Source organism: Gekko japonicus, unplaced genomic scaffold, assembly GCF_001447785.1.
Source record: "Gekko japonicus isolate JY-2015 unplaced genomic scaffold, Gekko_japonicus_V1.1 scaffold1099, whole genome shotgun sequence".
Taxonomy (NCBI): domain Eukaryota; kingdom Metazoa; phylum Chordata; class Lepidosauria; order Squamata; family Gekkonidae; genus Gekko; species Gekko japonicus.
The window spans coordinates 140,135-161,608 of record NW_015174874.1 but is presented as its reverse complement, the minus strand read 5'-3'; the positions used below and the strand labels follow the sequence as shown (position 1 = coordinate 161,608).

The 21,474-nt window shown below is 44.9% G+C and overlaps 1 protein-coding gene across 2 annotated transcripts in view; it reads right to left on the bottom strand.

Moving 5' to 3' along the window:
* Nucleotides 1-21,474, bottom strand: part of GMEB1 (glucocorticoid modulatory element binding protein 1) — a 31,991-nt gene that overhangs the window by 1,254 nt on the left and 9,263 nt on the right. For both annotated transcript variants that reach the window (XM_015424836.1, XM_015424835.1), the window contains exons 4-9: nt 14,799-14,923; nt 12,693-12,796; nt 9,069-9,223; nt 7,909-8,037; nt 6,074-6,211; nt 3,322-3,444 (exon numbers count right to left, since the gene is read on the bottom strand). In XM_015424836.1, the coding sequence (XP_015280322.1) occupies nt 3,322-3,444; nt 6,074-6,211; nt 7,909-8,037; nt 9,069-9,223; nt 12,693-12,796; nt 14,799-14,923 (774 nt within the window). The remainder of the gene's footprint in view (nt 1-3,321; nt 3,445-6,073; nt 6,212-7,908; nt 8,038-9,068; nt 9,224-12,692; nt 12,797-14,798; nt 14,924-21,474) is intronic.

Here is a 21,474-nt window from a genome sequence, read left to right as displayed (position 1 = left end):
GCCAGTAGCCACCAGTGTTCCCTCTAAGCTGAGTTAGTGTGAGCTAGCTCACAGTTTTTCAGCCTCCAGCTCACAGATTTTTGTCTTCGCTCAGGAAGGATGACTCCAGAGCCAACTAATTTATGCAGTAGCCAAATTGCTCACTCACAAATTTCATGCCAGTAGCTCACAGAGTAGACTTTTTGCTCACAGGACTCCACAGCTTAGAGGGAACATTGGTAGCCACAGTTTGTGCCCGCTGAAGTCACTGACCATCCTACGGGATGCAGACAAACAGACCTTAATGGGAAATGGCACAGGCTGTTGACACAATTGCCCCTAAGCACCCTTTCCCCCAGGAAAAGCCAAGCAGTCACCCTGGTTCACAGAAGGACTGATGGCAATGAAACAGGAAGGGTGATGGCTACAGCATCACGGGCTGAAACCCCAAAGCAAGACTGACCAAACACAGCATAGAACTTATATTAGAGCCTATTCCATGATGGTGATGGCACTTCTCCACCACCACTGCATCTGCATGCAATTGTCCAGTAGAGCTGTTCTGTGTGGTTCAGAGTAGGGATGGGCATGAACCAAATTATGAACCAAAATTCGTCATGAACTGGGCACAGTTTGTGGTTCGTGAGCCTGTTTGTGTAACGGCATCTCCCATGAGCCACCCCATGAACTGAACCATTTATCACAGAGGTTTGTGGAGCTGTTCGTGGGCCAGACATGCTGGCGCCAGTGAATCAATTGACCAGGCAATGGGGGGATGGACTTCTTCAGTCCTTCTACAGCACTGGAAACACCACGGGTGGCCCTCCAAAGTTTGATAGGCAGCTCTGGCTGCCAACAAGAGATCTCCCATTCTGCTCTATAGGAGCAGAATGGATATATACCCCCAGCTCACACCAGGCCCAAAACTAGGCACGGGTGGGGTGGGGGCTGTGCCCCTTCTCGAAACTGCAACGCCCCCACTTGAGTGGTCCATGCTACTGCTGGAGACAAGTTAGTGGCTGCCATGCTCTGGCTTTCAGTACTGGGCGACACCAAGCGCGGCGGGATGGAGGACTCATAGCTGGAGCTACCAGTTGGGGAAGACTTGGAGCCTTGTGGGGAAGACTTATGGCCCTGCTGAGAGGGAGGAAACAGACAGCCTAGTCAGCCTGGAGTCCCCACCATTGCTGGCCAAGAAAGTGAGAAGAGAAGCCCTGGCAGGTCTTTCCTTCCTTCCTTCCCTCCCTCCCTCCCTCCCACCTTCCCTTCCTTTCTTCCAAGCCTCATTCCTGCCCCCCCCAGAGGCATCAAAAGGCTTGCGTGGATTTGGGGTGTGTGTGTCCTGGACAATGTTCCCTCTAAGCTATGGAGTCTCGTGAGCAAAAATTCTACTTTGTGAGCTACTGGCATTAAAGTTGTGAGCGAGAGATTTAGCTACTGCATAAATTAGTTTGCTCTGGAGCCATCCTTCCTGAGCTAAGACAAAAATGTGTGAGCTGGAGGCTAACAAACTGTGAGCTAGCTCACACTAGCTCAGCTTAGACGGAACACTGGTCCTGGATCCCCCTCCCCTGGGCGGACAGAAAAAATACTTGGATAAAGTCCTCGGGACAGAAGGACAGAACCCTGGTGAAATGATGGCTGGGCAGCTTCCATCTGCAGCTACAGATGGAAAAAGCGAACATGATTCTCAGGTTTCAGGGGGTTCCTGAAATGGATCGGCAAGACTTGAAGAGGGTGCTTGGTGAGATTATCACTCCAGTAATAGGTTTAACAGCGGATGAACTGGTAAACGAAATGGAGTCAGCCTATAGGGCATACTCCAATTACATTTAAAAAAATAACCTACCTGGAGAAATAGTGGTCAGGTTTGTAAGAAGACAAACCAGAGATGCCATTTTAAAAGCAACTTCAACAACTCCACTGAAAATTGGAAATGTAACCATTAAAACCTTAAAGGACATTCCATTTGAAATTAGACGAAAGAGCTAAAATTACAAGGACTTAATTTCTTTTCTTAAAACTAATGGGATATCGTACAGGTGGGCGGTTCCGGAGGGTGTCATCTTTAAGATCAATGATAGAAGAGAGAAGATAGACTCCACTTTTAAAGCCAAAGAATCTTTGAGACGTCAGCTGGAGTCCAAAGAGGAAGAAACGAAGTCTAGTGACTCTGCTACCTCGGGAACGGAAGAGGATTCTGCAGCAGAAAAGGGTGCAGGACCAGCTAGAGTGGTATACGATTTTAGAGACAGAAAGCTGAAGTAAAGGCAGAAGGACTTGGAAGATAGCCTTTTGAAGCGAAGAATAAGAAGATGATCAGAGACTTCTCTCATAACAACTAACAAAATAACATATTAATAGCGAATTGTTATAAGAAAGAACTCTACAAGTATATTGTGATACTAAAACTAATTGTACTAACATTTTTACTAACAGTGAAAAGATCTCCTCCTCTTGGGGTCTTAGTTTAGTGTGGTTTGCTTTCCTTTATCCTTAGTTGTAGTCCCTTCCCTAATATTTCTTTGAAGTTTTTGTAGTATTTGCAAAATAAAAAAATATCCCTCCGGGGATTTATATATATAAAAAAGAACACGTTAGCAAGTTAACATTTCTTAGCAATTTTATCTTAGCCCTGAGAACCAGTGTGGTGTAGTGGTGTAGTGGTTAGGAGTGGTGTGGTGTAGTGGTTAGGAGTGTCGGAGTAGTATCTGGGGGACCCCCGTGTTCAAATCCTCACTTGTACCATGGAAGTCTGCTGGGTGACTTTGGACCAGTCACATTCTCTCAACCTAACCTACCTTACAGGGTTGTTGTGAGGACAAAATGGAGGAGAGCAGAACAATGTAAACCACTTTGGGTCCCCATGAGGGAGAAAGGCAGGGTACAAATGAATTAAATAAAACATCAGCAGTAGAGCTGACAGGTTGGATCCAGTGACACCCTTCCACCAAGTCTTCCTCCAACACAGAAAGAATTCCTTCAACAAAAACAGCCTTTTCTTTCAAGAAAAAAAGTTATTAATTGTTGCAGAAACTCTTCCCCTGTTGAAGGAAAGAGGAAGAGGGTCACAGAATCCAGCTTTAGTAGCAGAGAGTTATAGGACCCAACCCAATATGCACGAATATGTATCTGGGCAAGGTAGGTTTTTGTTAGCATGTGGATGTTTAAATGATAGAATTTTGATAGTTTAAATGGTTGCTATATTAAACAAAATGTGTATATCTGTAAATGAAATGAAATTTACATCCTTGTTGATCCAGAATGCTGTGCATCTGCAATGTTTCGCGAGTACGTTCTTTCCCCTTGCAAAATGGTTCCTTCCCAAGGCTTCAATCCTACCTGCAAGAGTATAAAGAAATTGCTCTTCTCCTTGATCAGTCTGGTTCTTCCGGTTGTCCAGCACTCTCTTGACAGTGTCCATCAGGCCAAAAGTGTGAGCAACGTTATTTAGGACGGCTGCATCTACAGGAAACAACTTCCATGGATTACTGTTCCAGATCACTAAAAAAACAGAGTGGTCACCCCACCATAAAAAGCTCAGTCATCTGTGTTTTCCAACCAGAAGTATGTATACCACTGATGATCCCAGGGTTGATTATCCCGGGGGGGGGGAGAGATTGGATTTATACCCCGCCCTTCACTCGGGAGTCTCAGAGCGGCTTACAAACTCCTTTCCCTTCCTCACAACAGACACCTTGTGAGGTAGGTGGGGCTGGGAGAGCTCTGAGAGAACTGGCCTTGAGAGAGCAGCTCTGAGAGAACTATGGCTTGCCCAAGGTCATCCAGTAGGTACAAGTGGAGGAGTGGGGAATCAGTTCTCCCAGATTAGAGTCCACACACTTAACCACTACACCAAACTGGCTCAGTTACTAAGAATCCTTTTCCCCTCAATCTGCTGTACCTGCCATGGATTATCCATCTGTGACTTTCTGGCCTATTGGACACTTAATGTTTCTCCTAATTCCCTGTTCCCACTGTGGGGCTAGCCCAAGGGCTCTTCACACTTGGGGATGCCACAAGCCACTAGCCAGCCACTCAGCTGTGCCAGGCCTGCTGATCATTGATGGGAAAAAGTGGAAGCAATTGTAGCTGAACCCAGACGTGACATCATGTCTGAGTGATACTCTAGGAATCACCAAAATCTCTAATTTAAGAACAGTAGAGATCTGGGGGATTCCTAGAGTGTTGCACATCTCTCCCAGATTCCAATACAATTTCTCCTGTATACACTTTCTCCTGCTGTGATCAGCACTGGCAGGCAGGTGGATTCCTAGCTGCTGGCTTTGCTGGGGCTGGAGGCTGCCCACTTTTGATGTCCCTGGTCCTCCCCACCTCTCTGGTACCCTAGGCAATTGCCTAGAGCCACCTAGTGGGTGGGCCACCCCAGTCTCCCTGCCCATCCAGTGTCTTTCTGCTTCCTGCTAACTAGGGCACTGTGCTGCTGCAATTTTTTATTTCCTTAAAACTTACAGGAAATGATAAATATAAGAAAATACCTGTAAACTGTAAAAAACTGTAAAAAATGGGCTTTTTGTTTCTATCATGGTGGGACCCAGGTTCGTTGACAGAGCACTTGGTGGGATGTAAGATATGAGAGGCTGAGACTGCTGTCCTAGCTTATTCATAGACCTTCAGTTACAAATTGCAGACACAAGCAACGACCATGCATATACAAATTGTTTCTGATAGGACTCTTTCTCCTCCAAACATTTGCAGGGAGGGGAAGCTATCATTGCAAGGATCTATCATTACTCAGGCAAGAAACTCCACCTGCATTGCACTCTGACGTCTGCTTAAAAAGAAGCAACCCACTGAAGATCAGCTGCAGCAGCCTCAGTGGGTAGCTCCTGGACTACATGAGACCCCTGAGGTCTGCCAGATCTCAGCCCTGGCCTGCACATGCAGCAGAATGTTGAATTCTTCGGGGGCAAAATGAGCTGTACCATTTCAGGCAGGGGGATAGTCACATTTCACTCCCACTCCCACCTAAAAAATTCCTGCAAACCCAATATTAGCACATCAGGGAGAGACATTTTTGCCTAACCCTTCACAAGCTATGCTAGTTTTCTACTAGCATGGAATTATTAATGTAGGAGGATTTTAAAACCAGTAATCCCTCCGCTACGACTGGAAGCAGTTCAGTCCATTCTGACATCTCAGCATTCTTCCCCTTCTTTACCTAGACTTTGCTGCATGTGTAGACCAGGTCTTAGTTGACTACACTGAGAGAAGGGAGATATCAACATGACAGTTTGGAGACTGAGCCCTAAACAATTAAGAAAAGGCCACCCCTCCTGGGGCCTTTACTCTTGCTAGAATGAATACCCATTCAGCAATGCTTATGAGAGGCGGCTTTTTTGCATCTTCCCTACTCTGATAGAATTTGCAGTTGTTCCCTTGGTAGAATAGATACTGTGTTGCCCCCAGCCAGCGTTTGAGACTGTAGTTAAGTAGAACTGTCATATATCTTTAAGAGCAGTGGTTCCTGGGAATTGAAGTCTTTAGTTAGACATCCCACAGCATCCGGCACACAGAGGCGTGTGAGGGTTCGAGTTTTACAACTCTCTTCCTGTAGCCTTTTGTTCTCTATAAACGGCAAGGAGGTGGGACGCACATTCCTTTTCACCGTGAGCCAGAGAACTGAGTTAGATTTCACCAGTTATGCAGCTACAATGCAATTTCTCATATTCTACTGGAATGTCCTTTATATTCCATCCCAAAATGTCATTTCATTTTACTGTGGTTGGTGAATTTTTACAATTTTAATCCAAGCAGGGTGGTCCCCTTCCTACTCTCAGATCACAATCCTCATATAACTTTGGGTGTTGCAATTTTTTTTTAATTCCCTTTGTCTTTTGGGAAATGAATAGAGATTACAAATGAAATTTCAGATTGTTATACTGCTCAAGTTGTTGAGCCATAGAGCTTTTATTGGACAAAGGAAAGGAAAAGGCCATAATGGTTTTTTAAAGTGCTAGAAGAGAAAGTTATCATTCTTCACACACACACAAGGTCACCAAAAAGGCATCTGAACCTATACCATTGGTAAAGAACTTCCTATCAATGCGGAGGTTGCTGACCTCCTACCCACCAGTAACCGGAAGGGATGACTGGCCAAGTCTCTGCTGAACACCTTTCAGCACCTCTTCTATCTCCTTCTGAATGTTGCAGACCACTTCTTCCATCAACCCCACATCAGCAATTCCCTTCCAGAACATCAAAGTGTCTTCTAGAACAAGAAGAGAGAGAGAGAGAGAGACAATGTCATGCCAGTTCCTTGCAAGCCAGACTGGCCAGACTTCCAAGAAAACAAGAAGCTGTTTGGTAGGCATCCTTAGAAACTGGCTTCTGAAAGCAATCCAATTTGATCCAGAAGGCTGATCAGAGGAGCAGGGAATTTGCTATTGCAATAAAAAAAGAAGTATTTCCCAGCTACTGACGGTCTGCATGATATTCCATAAAGCTTCTTTGGCTTGGACTATATATTCTAGATACGCGATTGGAACATCTTTGCGGTTTTTGCCTTTTTTATATATCAAAAGGGGGATGTATATATTGTTCTCAAATTGCCTTAGGAAAGCCCTTAGCAGTGAGGCAGGCAGCTATAAACTGGTAAAGAGAAAATCAAGCAGTTCAGAGCAGGGATTAGCATCATGTAGCCTGCCAAGGGGAATGCATATATTGTTCTCAAATTGCCTTAGGAAAGCCCTTAGCAGTGAGGCAGGCAGCTATAAACTGGTAAAGAGAAAATCAAGCAGTTCAGAGCAGGGATTAGCATCATGTAGCCTGCCAAGACTCAACATGGTGTCCAGAGGAGGAGGAGGAAGGCCAGATGAAGAGGGGGAGTAGAGACAGACCCAGGTGAGGGACTGGGGACTGATGGGGCAAAGGGCTTTCCCATCTCCCATGAGCTTACAGCTCATTCGCTTCTAACAAATGGCAAATGGATTGTGCAAATCAATCAGTTAACAAACGGACTGTACATTTGCTGAACTTCTCATCTACAACCATGAGAATGAGTTTTAACACTCTCCTAATCCTGCTTCCTCTACTGCCCTGTTCTACATTTGTCATAAACTTTGTTTCCATGATTCATGGTTGTACTCCCACCACTGAAGATCCACTTACAATTCAAAACTCCAGTCTGAAGTTTTCAAATCTGAAATGTTGAATATATGTTTAAAAATGAAAGACAGGCCGGATCCTGTTGATCCATTCTGCAAACACCAGAACTTTTCTTCAGCACAAGGAGGCTTCCACTGATGCAACAATGTGCCTTTGGCATCACTGGAAGACTTGCTGCATTGGAGGAAAGTGCCGCTGTTACTGGAATGGATACACTGGCTCCTGTCACAGATAAGAGCAGGACAAAACTTTTCATCTTGGGAAGGACTGACATGTTTGTAGTGACAGTTGGGCTCGGAGACCCTAATTCCTTCACAGCCAGAAGATTCCACATCCTGTCAGGTTAGATAAGAAATCCCTCCGATGTGCAATCACCTGACAATTGGCTGCTGCATTCTGACAGGCCTCTACAGAATGCAGACTGGCCAGGAGGACCTTCTATACACCTGGGGAGAGAGAACTGAAAAGGGCTGGTTGCACAAGTGAGGAGCAAGAGCATCCTGTCAGATGCTGGGGTGGGGGATGTTACAGCTTCAACTCAATTATTCGATTTTAAAATGGGGATTTCTAAATTCTGCTCTTGGCTGCACACCTGAAGGAAAACTCAGGATTGTAAAATATACTGATGTGCAAAGGATTTATCTGTGCAAATTCAGAATCTTGAGGATTTAGTTGGATGCTTTCCTCCCTGCAAAAAATGTTTTCCATCTTAAATTTTAATCTAGTATTTTAAAATTACTGGTGTAAGCAAAAACAGGCAGGTAGGCAATTTAGGCAGACAGGCAAACGGCAGGGACCTACCTGAAATTTCCTCTGGGTCCTTCTTGATCCCTTCCTCAGTTGCCATGGTGACTGCAGCTGTCAGAGCAGAGTTCCATTCAATCCCTTCCTCCATGCTTTCCTCAGACACAGCAATCTGGGCAATGCTTCCTAGGGGAGCAGCACAAAGATTAAAGGGCTTCCTGGCCAAAGCTGTCTCACCAGATTTTCCCTCTCTATGCCAGTCAGAGGCTTCATAAGAAGCAAGCTAAGAAAACAAATGGATTAGCTCTACCCAAATGATAACAGAGGACTGATTTAAATGTTAGGGCCAACATCAAGGAGGCTGGTACAAAGTATTTACCTGCATCATACACCCCAAGCACCAGCTGTGCAGATGCTTCCTGTATATTAGTGGATTAGAGAGACTCATGGAGGACGGGTCCATCAATGGCTACTAGCCTTGATATCTAAAAAGAACTTCCACATCAGCCTCTAAATACCAGTGTTTGGAACCAGTATTAGGGGAGGGCCTTGTCCTCTTGTCTGTTAGTCCAACTGGGCAGCTGGTTGGTCGCTGTATAGAAATGGGGTGCTGGATTAGAGGAACTGCTGGTCTGACTTTTAAAAAACCCTAAAGGTAGTATAAAAACCAGCTCAAAATGCATATCGCACCTCCGTACCCTGCTTACTGGGGATACCCCTTCCACATCCAAATCCACTGAATGTATCATGTATGAGACCCTGGAGAGCCACTGTTGATCAGAATAGACAATCCTGATCTTGATAGACCCAAGAGTCTGACTGACAGACTAGACAATCCTGATCTTGATAGACCCAAGGGTCTGACTGACAGAATAGACAATCCTGATCTTGAGAGACCCAAGGCGCCTTCATGTGCTGAAACCCATCTACCATGAATCAACTTCCCCTACCACACAGAGTTGCAGGTAGGTACTGGTTGTGTTCTAGGGATGCACTCTCAATTTGATCAAGGCGATAACTAGATCCACCAGGCCTGAACACAGTATGAACCAAGAATATACATGAAAATACACTCCAGAGTTCTTTACAACACAGAGAGGTTAAGTATCAGGGGGCAAATCCATGTAGTTCCAAAAGACCAACAATTTGGGGGCAAACTATGGACAGCAATGCTACACGGCAGGAATGAATGCTACACCTTTTCACCTGTGTCCTACCGTCAGCAGAGGTGGGAGTCTGTACCAAGCTTTGCTGCCCTGGCACTGGTGCTCTGGCGCTGCTGATCAGGAGGTCAAACTTGGTGCTACGGCAGGTATTGGTGCAAACTTTGTCATGCTGGTAGAAGTCAATTTGCCCAGAATCCATCATCTTTCTGTGCACAGAGAAGTGGAGAGGAGACATAAGGTGGGATTAAACTCAGTTTGGCAACAACGGGACGCAACATCTCCTGGCAATGCCAGGCCCCAAAGAGGCCAGGCTGGCCGCTACCAGGGCCAGGGCTTTCTCGGTGGCGGCTCCTACCTGGTGGAATGAGCTCCCGGAGGAGATCCGAGCCCTGCGGGACCTTGTACAGTTCCGCAGGGCCTGTAAGACGGAGCTCTTCCACCAGGCATATGAGTAGGAGCCACCACTACCATCACTATTGCTCCATCTTAACCTGGCCCTGGATGAGGGAACATCAGCGCTTCCCGGAGCAGATGATGCTGAACAGTTGAAATACGCCATCTGTGAAAAATCACCTTGAACATCGAGAGCACTTTAGTTAGTTAGTTAATAACTTGTTAATAATGTTTTTGTATTGTATGGATTTTAAATGGTTTTAAACAGGGCTCTAGTCGGGGGGGAGCTCTCAGGTACGGAGCTCCGGAAGAGAACCTCTAGGGGGCGGGGCGGTCACGTGGTGAAGCCCCGCCCCCTTCTTTACCCCGCCCTCTGCTTCGATCCTCATTCCGTTTGGGAATGAGGATGAAGCAGGAGGGTAAGTAGCCGGGCCTTCTGACACACTTCCGGTGATGTCAGGGGGTGTGGCCTTCTGTCACTTCCGGTGATGTCAGGGGGCGTGGCATATGCAAATAAGTTATGCTAATGAGTTATGCTAATGAGCTCCGGCAGCTCTTTTTCTACAACAAGACCCCTGGTTTTAAATATGTTTTTATATTGGCGTATGCCCCTATGTAAGCCGCCCTGAGCACGCATTGTGGGGAGGGCGGGGTATAAATTGAATAAAATAAATAAATAATTTGCCTGAGGAACATAATTACACTATAGGAATATTTCTAAAAACAAGCAAGGTGTGCAAGCAAGAGGCTAGGCTTCTCTTCGGTCTATTCCTGAGGCGTTCCTGAAAATACAGTCTTGGGTGGAGGCTTCCTCAAACAGCAAGGCCTTTTCTGCTGTAGCTGGTCAAAAGATATGGCTTGCTAAGCTAAGCCTGTCATGATCAGGGGAGAGTGCTTAGAAGAGAAACCTCTGGTATGCTTATGCACACTGCTTTCAAAATGGAAGGGAGGTACGATTTTTAATATAGTTTTAATGCATTTGTATATCTTTTGTTCTAATAGTTATTGTTTTATCCAATTGTTTTAATACGGTTGTCGCCCATCTTGGGAGTCCTGAGATGCTTGGGAGAAAGGTAGGTACAAAAATATTTTAAACATATAAATGCAAACGTAATAAACATGCACTTTTGGAAGCCCACGTGGCTCCTTCTCTCAACCTTTTTCTTAGAGAAGAAACTCAGGTTTTATTTAGAATGTAGATGCCCTTCCAGCTAAGGATGTTGGAATTTATTTGGTATTCCTCAGCCAAATGCAAATTCAGGAAACTTTTTGGTTACCGAATAGCGTTTCCTGAATTTATTCGGCTTTTTTGGCTTTTGAGTAGCCCAGCACCAACCTGCCTCCCCCTGTGGCTTCCCTAGTCAATTTAACTCAATTTCACTCCCCTCCAGTCAGCTGCGGGAGTGAAACTGACCAGGGAAAGCCTCCTCTCTCTGCCTTCCCTTCTCTAGCAGCCCCCGGGGTAGCTGAAGAAGCACAGGCAGAAAGCCCAGCCGTGTTTAAATGCCTTTCATTCCCTCTCCCTGAGTCTCCCCACTGCTGCGGAAAACCTCAGGGAGGGAAGGGAAAGTCAGAGGAGGCATGTTTAAATGCCTTTCTTTCCCTCCCAGATCTCCGCGGCGGGCCCGCTGGGGAAGCCAAGGGCAGACATGTAAACATGCCTGGGCTCCCCTGCCTACCCTCCTCCAGGCTGCGGGGAGGGGAAGAAAGGCATTTAAATGTGCTTCCTCTGACTTTACCTTCCCTCCCCGAGTTTCTCTGCAGCAGCAGAGAGGCTCAGGGAGGGAAGGAGGCATGTTTCCATGACTGCCCTTCGCTTCCTCAGCCGACCTGCCGTGGCGGGCCGGCTGAGGAAGCCATGGGTAGGCATGGAAACATGCTTGGGCTCCCCGCCTGCCGTTCTCCAGCTATCCTAGGTCAGGGAAGGCAGAGAGGGGGAGGCTTTCCCTGGTCAGTTTCACCCCCCTGGCCTGTCCAGAGAAAAACATGCCTCCCTTCCCCCTGGTTGGGTATTTTATTTTTATTATTTATTTTATTAATTCAATTTATACCCCGCCCTCCCCGCAAGCAGGCTCAGGGCGGCTTACATAGTTGGTCTGTAAATGACCATTCAATTCACATAAAATCAATTTAAAATTCCAAATACAGTAAAAACATAGACTCATAAAATGCTAGTGCTGATACACTGGGTACATAAGATGGCATGCTGGAGATACCTTACAGCCAAACAGTTTGCCATTCAGACCCAAATATATTCGGTAATACTGAATATTTCCCCAATCCCAATACTTTATCGGTACTGGACTGGGGAAATTTGGCATTTACCGATATTTTTCGGGTCTGATATACCCAAAGCTGGAAAATGCCGACTTTTTTTTTTTTTTTGCTGGAAACTCAATGTCAAAATGCTTCAAAACCTAATGCCAGAGGTTCCAGTCCCAGCCTATGGCCAGGCAGGAGTTTTGATGGATCCAAAGGAAGCCTTCTGCTTTCAGACGGGCACCTCCCAATACAATCCTTCTGCTGGAGGGAAATTACCATTGGAACAATCCCTAAACCTGACTACATTGGTACAAGCCATTCTTTTCAGTTTAGCATGAGGAATACACAGACAAAAAAACCAATGACCTGAAATATTCTGCAGAATGGAAAGGGTGAGACAGAGTGAATATAAACTCTGTCATCTCTCAGGAAGCAGGCAAAAACTTCCATTTTATGCAGTGTGCTTTTGGAAATGGAGATGGCTGTCCTTTGCTCTGCCATTTATTTATCAACAGATTGTATTTTTCCTGTGTATTTGATTTTTCACTTTTAGGATATTCAATGACTGGAGGCCATTTTATACTGCACATCACTTAGAAAAGGTAGCATAAAAATCTTCCGCAATGAAACAAGGCAAACAAATTTGCTTGAGTGTTTGCATAGTAGTCTGTTAATTGAAAAGAAACATCTGTGAGTGCATATTTCTGACCCCCGGGCTCCATCTCATGTTCTCCTTTAAGGGGCTACTCAACTGCAGGGATGGGATGGCCCTTCAACTTAGGGACAAAGCTCCTGCAGGCTTGCTTTGCTTCCAGGTGGCTTTAACATCCCAATTCACACCTATTTGACTGACGGAGTATAAAATCTTGTCATGAAGATCTGTATCTCAGAACATGCTATGCTGAATCCTCCCATTTTCACTGATAAGAGATGAAAGTTTTGGGGCAGTTAATAAAAAATCCTGCATAAATATCTGCCACTAATTGACAGGAGATTGTTACAGTGGTGGAAGGCCCTTACCTCAGCATGATTCCTCCCAGGCGAATGGCTCTTTTCCAGTCCTTCAGGGTCGATTTGCCAGCCAGGTGAACAAAGTGCTTTGGGCTGATCAGCTGGTCGTTGAACTAAGAAACAGATAGCAGGGAGCACCTCAGAAAAAAACAGAAGACGTTCCACGTCATCTACCACACCCGTATCTGTGTCAGCAGCTTTATTTTGGTACTGCATTTCTACACTGCTTCTCCTTGTTGCTCAAGTGGCTTACAATGAAAACGTTTTTTAAAAAACAAAAACTGGGCACTTGATATTAAAACCCACAACACAATGAAAACAAAGTCCAGAAAAAAGCTTGCCTGAACAGTATGGCTTCAAACTGACATCTGAAATGAAATGAAATGAACAAAGAAGCGTAATATCGAGATGGCTCCCATCAGTCACACGGCCAGTTCTCAACATGAACTTTGTGACTTCATTCACAGTGCCCACACAGAGAAAGGGCAACCAATGTGGTCCTCAAGCATCCTAGGCAAAAAAATCTCAAACATCAGCTCCCAAGGCCGGACTGCAGAGTTGCCAGACAGCTGTCTGAAAGGAGGGACATGGGGGACACTGGCAAGCAACAGCATGATGTCACTTCTGGGGAAAACCCAGTGGGAAACTACTAAGTCTGCCAGATCATAACGCTCTAGAGAGCTTCCTGCCTTTCATAGTCTCAGGTAGATGGCTTGCTGAGAAGCAATAAGCCCTATTCCACCCCATCACTTGCCCCAGCGAGTGTTCTGTAGGAGTTAAAGTATCAGAGCAGGATCTGGGACAGCCATGTTTGAATCCCCTGAGCCAGTCATTTGCTTTCAACCTAACCTACCTCACAGAGTTGTTGTGAGGATAAAACAAAGGAGTTGTAAGCAACTTTGGGTCCTTACTGAGGGGATCTGAGGGCAGCCACCAACCAAGAAGATCCTTGCACAGATGCCCAACAACCACACTTTTGAAAGGCCCAGATTCTAGAATCCACAGGCACAATTTTCCTGGGGGAAATGAGTAGGGAATGTTTGGAGGGATGTTCCTTTTGCCACCAGCCTACCACTGTCTCCCTGATCAAGCTTCAAAATGCCAGCCAATCGCCCAGTATAAGAAACCAAAAGGCAAATCAAACTTCCCATGGCTCTTAAACATATTGCAGACAGAAATTTCATCCTTGCCTCCTGAAGGGGCTCTACTAAGAAGAGGTTTGCACACTCCAGATACATGAAAAGGGGGCCTGCTGACAATAAACAATATTATCTTAAAGAATTCACATGTAATAGTCATCATGTGGTCTATGCAATATCATGTGGATGTGGAAAAATTTATATTGACAAGACAAGTAGGCCTCTTAAATTAAAACTCTCTGAACACAAAAGCAATATATCTCATAGAAGAATTGGTGCTCCTCTGGTGGAACATTTCTTAGAGCACAATCACAGACTCACAGACTTCTTGTTTTGGGTTATATTCAAACCTAACAGACAGGATGATAGAATTCTGTTGAGGAAAGAAGCTGAATGGATTTTGAAACTGAAAACTCTACACCCTAATGGGTTAAATGAGAATATCGGCTTGCAGATGCTCATGTAGATAAAGAGCCAGGGCAAGGCTAGACAGCTCACCCTGTTTAAGTGTCTGTATGGTAACAGAACTAAAAAGAATTTGAAAGGTCAGTATGGTTCTTTAATGCCTGTTTAACAAACAATTTAAATGGAAATTCCTTTGTAATTATGTAATACGCAGTATATGTCAATGCTGGTTCAATTGTCCAAATATTAACAACTAATTACGAATTGCATTCTGTATATGCTCTGTGAAAATGTCCTGTATTGTATTAACTTTTTAAACATGATGTATCAAATATATTCTTATATTTTATATTTCAGTAGACCCTCCCTGACGAAGCTGCACAGAAACACATAGGGGTTGTACAATTATTAAAGATTCTTTTCCCTCTGCACCATTTTGTTCCTTCACACGCCAACTAAAGCCATACTGTGGAAATTACAGTGAAACAGAGAAAATAAAACAACACCAAAAAGTAGACACCAGCTAGAAACCAATCCACCCTGGCAAAAGGTCACTATGCCATGCTGTTACCTTGACACACTTGACATTGATGCCTGGGCAAACAAACTTCTTCCACAGCAGGATGGCTTTGCTCTCTCCACAGGTGATGGGGTAGGCAATCTCAATCTCCTCGTTGGTTTCAATGGTACTGGGATCTATGGATGGAAGCGGGGGGGGGGGGACGGACGACACAAAAATGGAGACGATTTTTTCCCCTGGAAGCAGAAGTCACTACAGCAGTGAGGCAAGTATGTCACTGAAAAGCAATATGTTGCCCAAAGAGGATTGCGGGAGGAGGGGGTAAAGCACAGAGCGGTGTGCAAATTAAAGCAAGCTGGTGCTACCTGAGCTTTTCAAACGCACAAAAAAACTTATCAAAAAAGGTGCGACCAGTAACAACAACAACAAAGATTTTTAAATAAGAGAATCTGTCCAGATTTTAATGTAAATTAACCATGGAACCTTGCCTATAACTAATTTCCTCTACATTATCATCACTCTAGGTCTATTTTTTTTGCTGTTCCTTTACTTAATTTTAAGCACAATTTGGTAGAGCAACACACTCTGCCAAATAACAGTTAAAAAAATAAATCTTCAATACAGTTAGAACTGAATTTGACTGAACAGCAGTCAAATGCGTTGAATGAACTGACAAAGCTTGTTGAGTGAAACAGTAGATCTAGAGGCCACATAAATCCAAAAGGTATTTTTCACAAATTCGACAAAGATCCCGCAGATCCCCATAAGCAGAAGCACTTTTGTGTTTCCAAGCTTTATTGAATTATCCTGTGTCCCTATCCCCTTCTCTGGATGGTTCCAACCAGATATTCTGTTTAAAAAACAAACATAAAACCGAATCCCCTTTTCCCACCCAAAAAGGCTACACGGGAGATCATGGGGCCTTCTTGGACAAAAGCCAAGTGGGACAGGGACTGAAGTAAGGAGGGATACTGGGCAAGATTAAGCAGAAAAGCTGGCTGGATCCACCCTATCGCCTAAGTGACCAAATTTTGTATTCAGTTGTTTCAAAATGCCACTTGCCTTTCATCATTTTATGAAAAGATGGTACATAAACGTTCTAAATGAATAAAAACAAAATGTGAAGAATGTGAGTTGGCACAAACTGATTTGAATTCCAGAATTCAGGAATTTAGCACAGAACCCCCAAGAGCACTACGGTCAGGGGCCCAAAACTTGTTAGCCATCCCGGGCCCCAAGGACATCAAGCTAGCCGCTACTAGGACCAGGGCTTTCTTGGTGGCGGCTCCTACTTGGTGGAATGAGCTCCCAGGGGAGATCCGAGCCCTGCGGGATCTTGTGCAGTTCCGCAGGGCCTGCAAGACGGAGCTCTTCCGCCAGGCTTTTGAGTAGGAGCCACCGCCCCTACTATACCACCACCGCCATGGGTTAGTTGAGGCCCTGAGGAAACATCTGAATGGAAGAAGCCCTAAGCCGTCTACTTGGAACTCTGGACCGGCGATCCGTCATCTCTGGACTATGGAAGTCACTGAGCACCTTGTTTTAAATTAGGATTTTAAGATGTATTATGTTTTAATCTATTATATATATTATGTTTTATTATGGCGAGGTCTGCCTTGCCTCTGTAAGCCGCCCTGAGCCCTTTGGGGAGGACGGGGTATAAATATAATAAATAAATAAATAAACTACCTCACGAGGTGGTAGTAGGTGTAAAGGGGGGAGGGGCCCAAACTCTGTATACTCTGCCTTGAGCTTCTTGGAGAGTAAGATGGAAAATGTAATGTCGCAGGATGGGTCACCCAAGTCACTGCTGGTCATCACCCTGGGTTGCTCCATGGCCAGAAGCAGGGGCGGGGGGAGAAGTGAAGCTGTTGTACCCCCATTGTCTCCAGGATGACCTACGGTGTGGATGCCCTCCTTCCCAAAACCTCATTTGGAGTGGTATGCCCTCTTCCTCCTCCTCTCCTGTGCAGTGTCCCTTGCACTAGGAAACAGGTTTGTGCACTTCCTTCCCAGTCATGCTTGCCCCGCCCAAACCCAGTGGTTTCCCTCCCCTTCTCACAAAGGCTCCCACCCCCACCACCCATAGGAGTATAAAGCTTGCAGCTGTTCTGGCAGGGCCAGCCCACACTACTCAGTTCGTGCTGGTTCAAGCCTCATTCCTCTCTCACTGCACTGGTCAAGAACCTCTGGGAAGTGACTGCTGTGGTCACCCACAGTCCTATTCCCAGTGATGTCAGGCCACCACAGCTGTCTCAAGCACAGCCCCTATGGCCATCCTGTCCCCCCAGGATTCACCAGTCAACTAGGGGTTGAGCTGTTGTCTCACAACTTGAAATTAATAATATAGTAAGATTCGTAATTTTGGACTCCCAGCTCAAACAAGAATACGATCTGCCTTCTAGACAGTATGCAGACAATTTATTTCTAAAACATTTATAACTTGTATTATACCCAATCCTCCTCTTGAATGCACACCTTAACATGGTGAGGGGATTTGTGTGTGTCAGCGAAGCTAAGAGCAATGCCATAAGGGGACTAAACCCCAGGAAGAATCACTCGAGGCAGAATGGTCACAGCTGAGACACCAGACTAAGATGTGTCCACCTCCTTCAGGGATCAATGGCCACATCAGCAGAAGAGAACTGATAGTTCCAATAGTGATGGGGACAGAGGAATCCTCGGAGGGTAGTTACCAGGCAGCAGCAGTAGTAGAAGGTGACACTGGCAGAAGATCTTTCATAGAAGATGGCAGTGACGGTACAGCTAACCCTGGTAAGTACTGTACAGAAGAAGGCAATGGTAAACCACTTCTGACCAACTCTTACCTCGGAAACACTATGATGAGACAATCCAAAATGAAAAAAAGATATAGTGCGGGAAGATGGAACCTCCAGGTCAGAGAGCACTCAATGAGCTACTGGGGAAAAGCTGAGGACAGCTGTGACGAGTGCTATTCTTAATGGTGCAACTGGACTAAAGCCAAAAGGACACTCAGCTGCTGACGTGAATGGATGCAAAAGGAAAGTCCAAAGCTGTTTGATGCATATAACAGGAACATGGAACTTGACAAATATGAATCAAAGTTAGCTCAAAATCATAAAATGAGAAATTGAATGTTTAAAGATTGCAACCCTGGGAGTTTCTGTTTGGTTCCTTTGTCTGGTTTGTTGCTGATTGAGGAGGGTCTGTTTGACTGGGGTTGATTGCTATTGTGAGGTTGGAGCTGTGTGCCTTTGAACTCTAAGGCTCCTCCTCATTAGAGATGTGAGCCTATGGCACGAGCCAAAGGGCTCTTGGCCTGTGGCTCTTAGTGTGGGGATCAGGCCTGGGGACCCTGCATGAAGCTAAGAAGTTTTTACATTCCTATGTGTGTTACTGCTTCGGGCTTCACTAGACATTAGGTCAGGCCTATAAGTTCCAGGTTACATTAACACACAAAGGAAATTCTAAGGTGAAGGAATTCACTCGGAAGGTGACGATGACTGCTCAAGGCCCGTTTCCAGTCACCTGCAGGGAATGTGCCATGTTTGTTTTCCTCCCTGAGGACAAGATGGACTTCACTTGTCAAAAGTGCAAACTGATAGTCCTCTTAGAAGAGAAGGTTCAGAGCCTGGAGGAAAGGATTACTACCCTTCATGAGATCAAGGAAGGGGAGGATTTCATTAACCAAAGCATGAGGCCCTGCATAAGCATGTGGAGACCAATCAAAAGGACTGGATGAATTCCCTAATGAACCTCCTCTGAGCACTACAGCACAAACTCGAAAGCATTCAGTGCTGTTGGAACTCAGGAACTGATTCCAGGCTGTTGCAGCAGTGGCTGAGACAGAAACCCTGGAAAAGGAAGAACTGCAAGGACAAGAAAGACAGAGTGAGGAGAGCATGAGGATACAAAGAAATGGCACTGGAAGGAAAAGGAAAGTGTTGGTCACTGGTGACTGTCTGCTGAGGGGTATGGAAAGTCATGTGTCCAGGCCTGACCTCCTAAGCCCGAGAGCTATATTGCTTGTCGGGTCAAAAATTAATTGCAGACCTGATACAAAAACTGATCAAACCTACAGATCATTACCCATTTGTGATGGTCCATTTAGGAAAACCAAAACCAAACAAATGTTAGTGGAAAGGAGGGCCAATATAAAAACTATTTATAAAAAGAGGTACATGTATTTATTGATAATATCAAATTAAAACATATAAAGGGGCCCAATTACAACCAATATACATAAACCATAATCATAACCAGGGCTAAAAAAATGACCTGACGCGTTTCGGCCGAATCGGCCTTCCTCAGAGGTCATACAAATGTGGCTAGATGGTAAATAGTTACATTCATAAAAACACAATCAAAAATATATACAAAATACAAATTCAATCAGGACCATAAAGAAAATTGTTCAGAAGAAAAATAACCAGGCACAGGGTAAATATGCGCATACAACCTTTTTAGTGCAATCACTAGCCCAGTAGTTATAAAATCAACCTATGGTCCACAAATAACCTTCTTAGATTGTGTTGCCACAATGTTCACAAGTAAAAAGCACTGGTTATGATTATGGTTTATGTATATTGGTTGTAATTGGGCCCCTTTATATGTTTTAATTTGATATTATCAATAAATACATGTACCTCTTTTTATAAATAGTTTTTATATTGGCCCTCCTTTCCACTAACCTTTGTTTGGTTTTGGAGTTCTTTGTTAGGTTTAGTTTTTTTCCCTTTCTTGTTCCTGCCATTTAGGAAAACAACACAGCTGTGAACACCATCACAAGCATTAGGGCTGACTGTGAAGCTCTCGGGAGAAAGCTGAAGGGAATGGGGGGGCACAGGTGATATTCTCTTCGATCCTTCCTGTAAGAGGAAGAGGAATGAGACAGGAACAGAAGATAATTGAGGTGAACCACTGGCTGCACTGGTGGTGCCGATAGGAGCAATTTGGATTCTGGGACCACAGGCTACGTTTTCTGGAAGATGGCCAACTAGCATGTGATGGACTTCACCTATTAAGGTCAGGAAAGAATGTGTTTGGCAGGAACCTGGGAATCATCAGGAGGGCTTTAAAGTGATACCACGAGGGGAAGGAGATGGCCAACATAGAGATTTCAATGTAGGACAGCAAAAAGAAGAGGTCCACCTGGGAAGACCAAGTTAAACGGAGCCGAAAGTGCAGGGCTTCAGGTGTCTATGTACCAATGCCAAAGCTTAGGCAATAAGAAGGAAGAGCTTAAGCTTCTAATGCAGAGAGAGAGAGAGAGAGAGAGAGAGAGAGAGAGAGAGAGAGAGAGAGAGAGATATGATTTAGTAGGCATTACGGAGATTTGGTGGGATGATTCCCTTGACTGAAATGTATTAGTGGATTACTACTAACCTACTCCTTTTACAAAGGAACAGTCTCCCAATTTCCCATCCACTGTGTGACTCCTATTGGGATCTTGATAAAGTTTTCATGATTCAACTGGGGCAAATAAAACAGAACTGTCCCTCTGTGAAATGCAGAGCCATAACAGAACAGTTTCTTTTGTTATGTGGACACTTGGAACCCACAAAAACTCTTCTAATGACAGTGTGCTTCTGAAAAATGTTGGAAGCAATATAAGACAAGTATATCTTCAGTAGGCAAGACTAATACTAATTATCCAATTTCTGACCGTGGTCCCTTGCTGATGCCCACAGGGAGTACACTTTGTCAGGATCTATCTGTAGCCCTGAATTTTGGTAGGACTTGATCCCCATTAACATCTCTAAGTGGACCACTTCCAGCCAGTTGCAAGTCTTTGTTCTGATCATGTTCATAATACTGAAACCATGTTTGCAATCTGAACCAGATGCAAGAAATGTGGCACAGATATCTAGAAGAACTGCAATGTCACAGAGGTTCCTCATGGAAAGCAAAACTGACCACATCGTCAGAGGACCTCATTAAGCCACATTTCCTCTGCTACAATAAATCTGAAGTCCTGGTCTATTATCTTCTTAACAGTTTCCTCATTACTCTCAGAAAGGGGGGGAAATAAGCAGAATATCTAGAAAAGAGAGCAGCTGTCTCTTTCAGACCAAAGTCCTAATGGGATTTGGTAGTAGAAGCAAAGGCTGACATCTCAAAAACTCACCATTCCTTCAATTCATTCTCAGAAAATCTGCACTCTAGGTGCATACACACTCGCTCCATGAACCTCATAATGGCTGCCATGTTTATGTCATTGTTATTGCTCTCTATTTGTTTATGCACCTCATCACTTCAATGAACACTGTCACCAAGGTACTGGGCACAGAGTTTATTTATCTTGGCCCTCACGAAGTCAAAAGCCTCAAGAGTGGTAAGCAGGGGTCTTTTCGTAGAAAAAGAGCTGCAGGAGCTCATTAGCATATGGTATGCTAATGAGCTACTAGGCTATTAGCATATGCCACGCCCCCTGACATCACCAGAAGTGATGTCAGAAGGGGAAGCAAAAGTGGGGGAGGCATCTTCAAAAGCCTCCCCTTCCCTTCCCCAGCTGGCCTGGGGGGGGGGAACGAAGGGGTTTGAAGTTTAAACCCCTTCTCACTAGAGTTGGGCCACAGAAGGAGGAAAGAGGGAAGGAAAGAGAGAGAGAGAGTAGAGAGATGGAATGAAGGAAGGAAAGAGGGAAAGAAAGAGAGATAAGGGAAGAAGGAGGGAAACAGGGAAAGAAGGAAAAAGAGAAGAGAAGAAGGCTGGAAAGAAAGAGAGAAGGGAAGAAGGAGGGAAA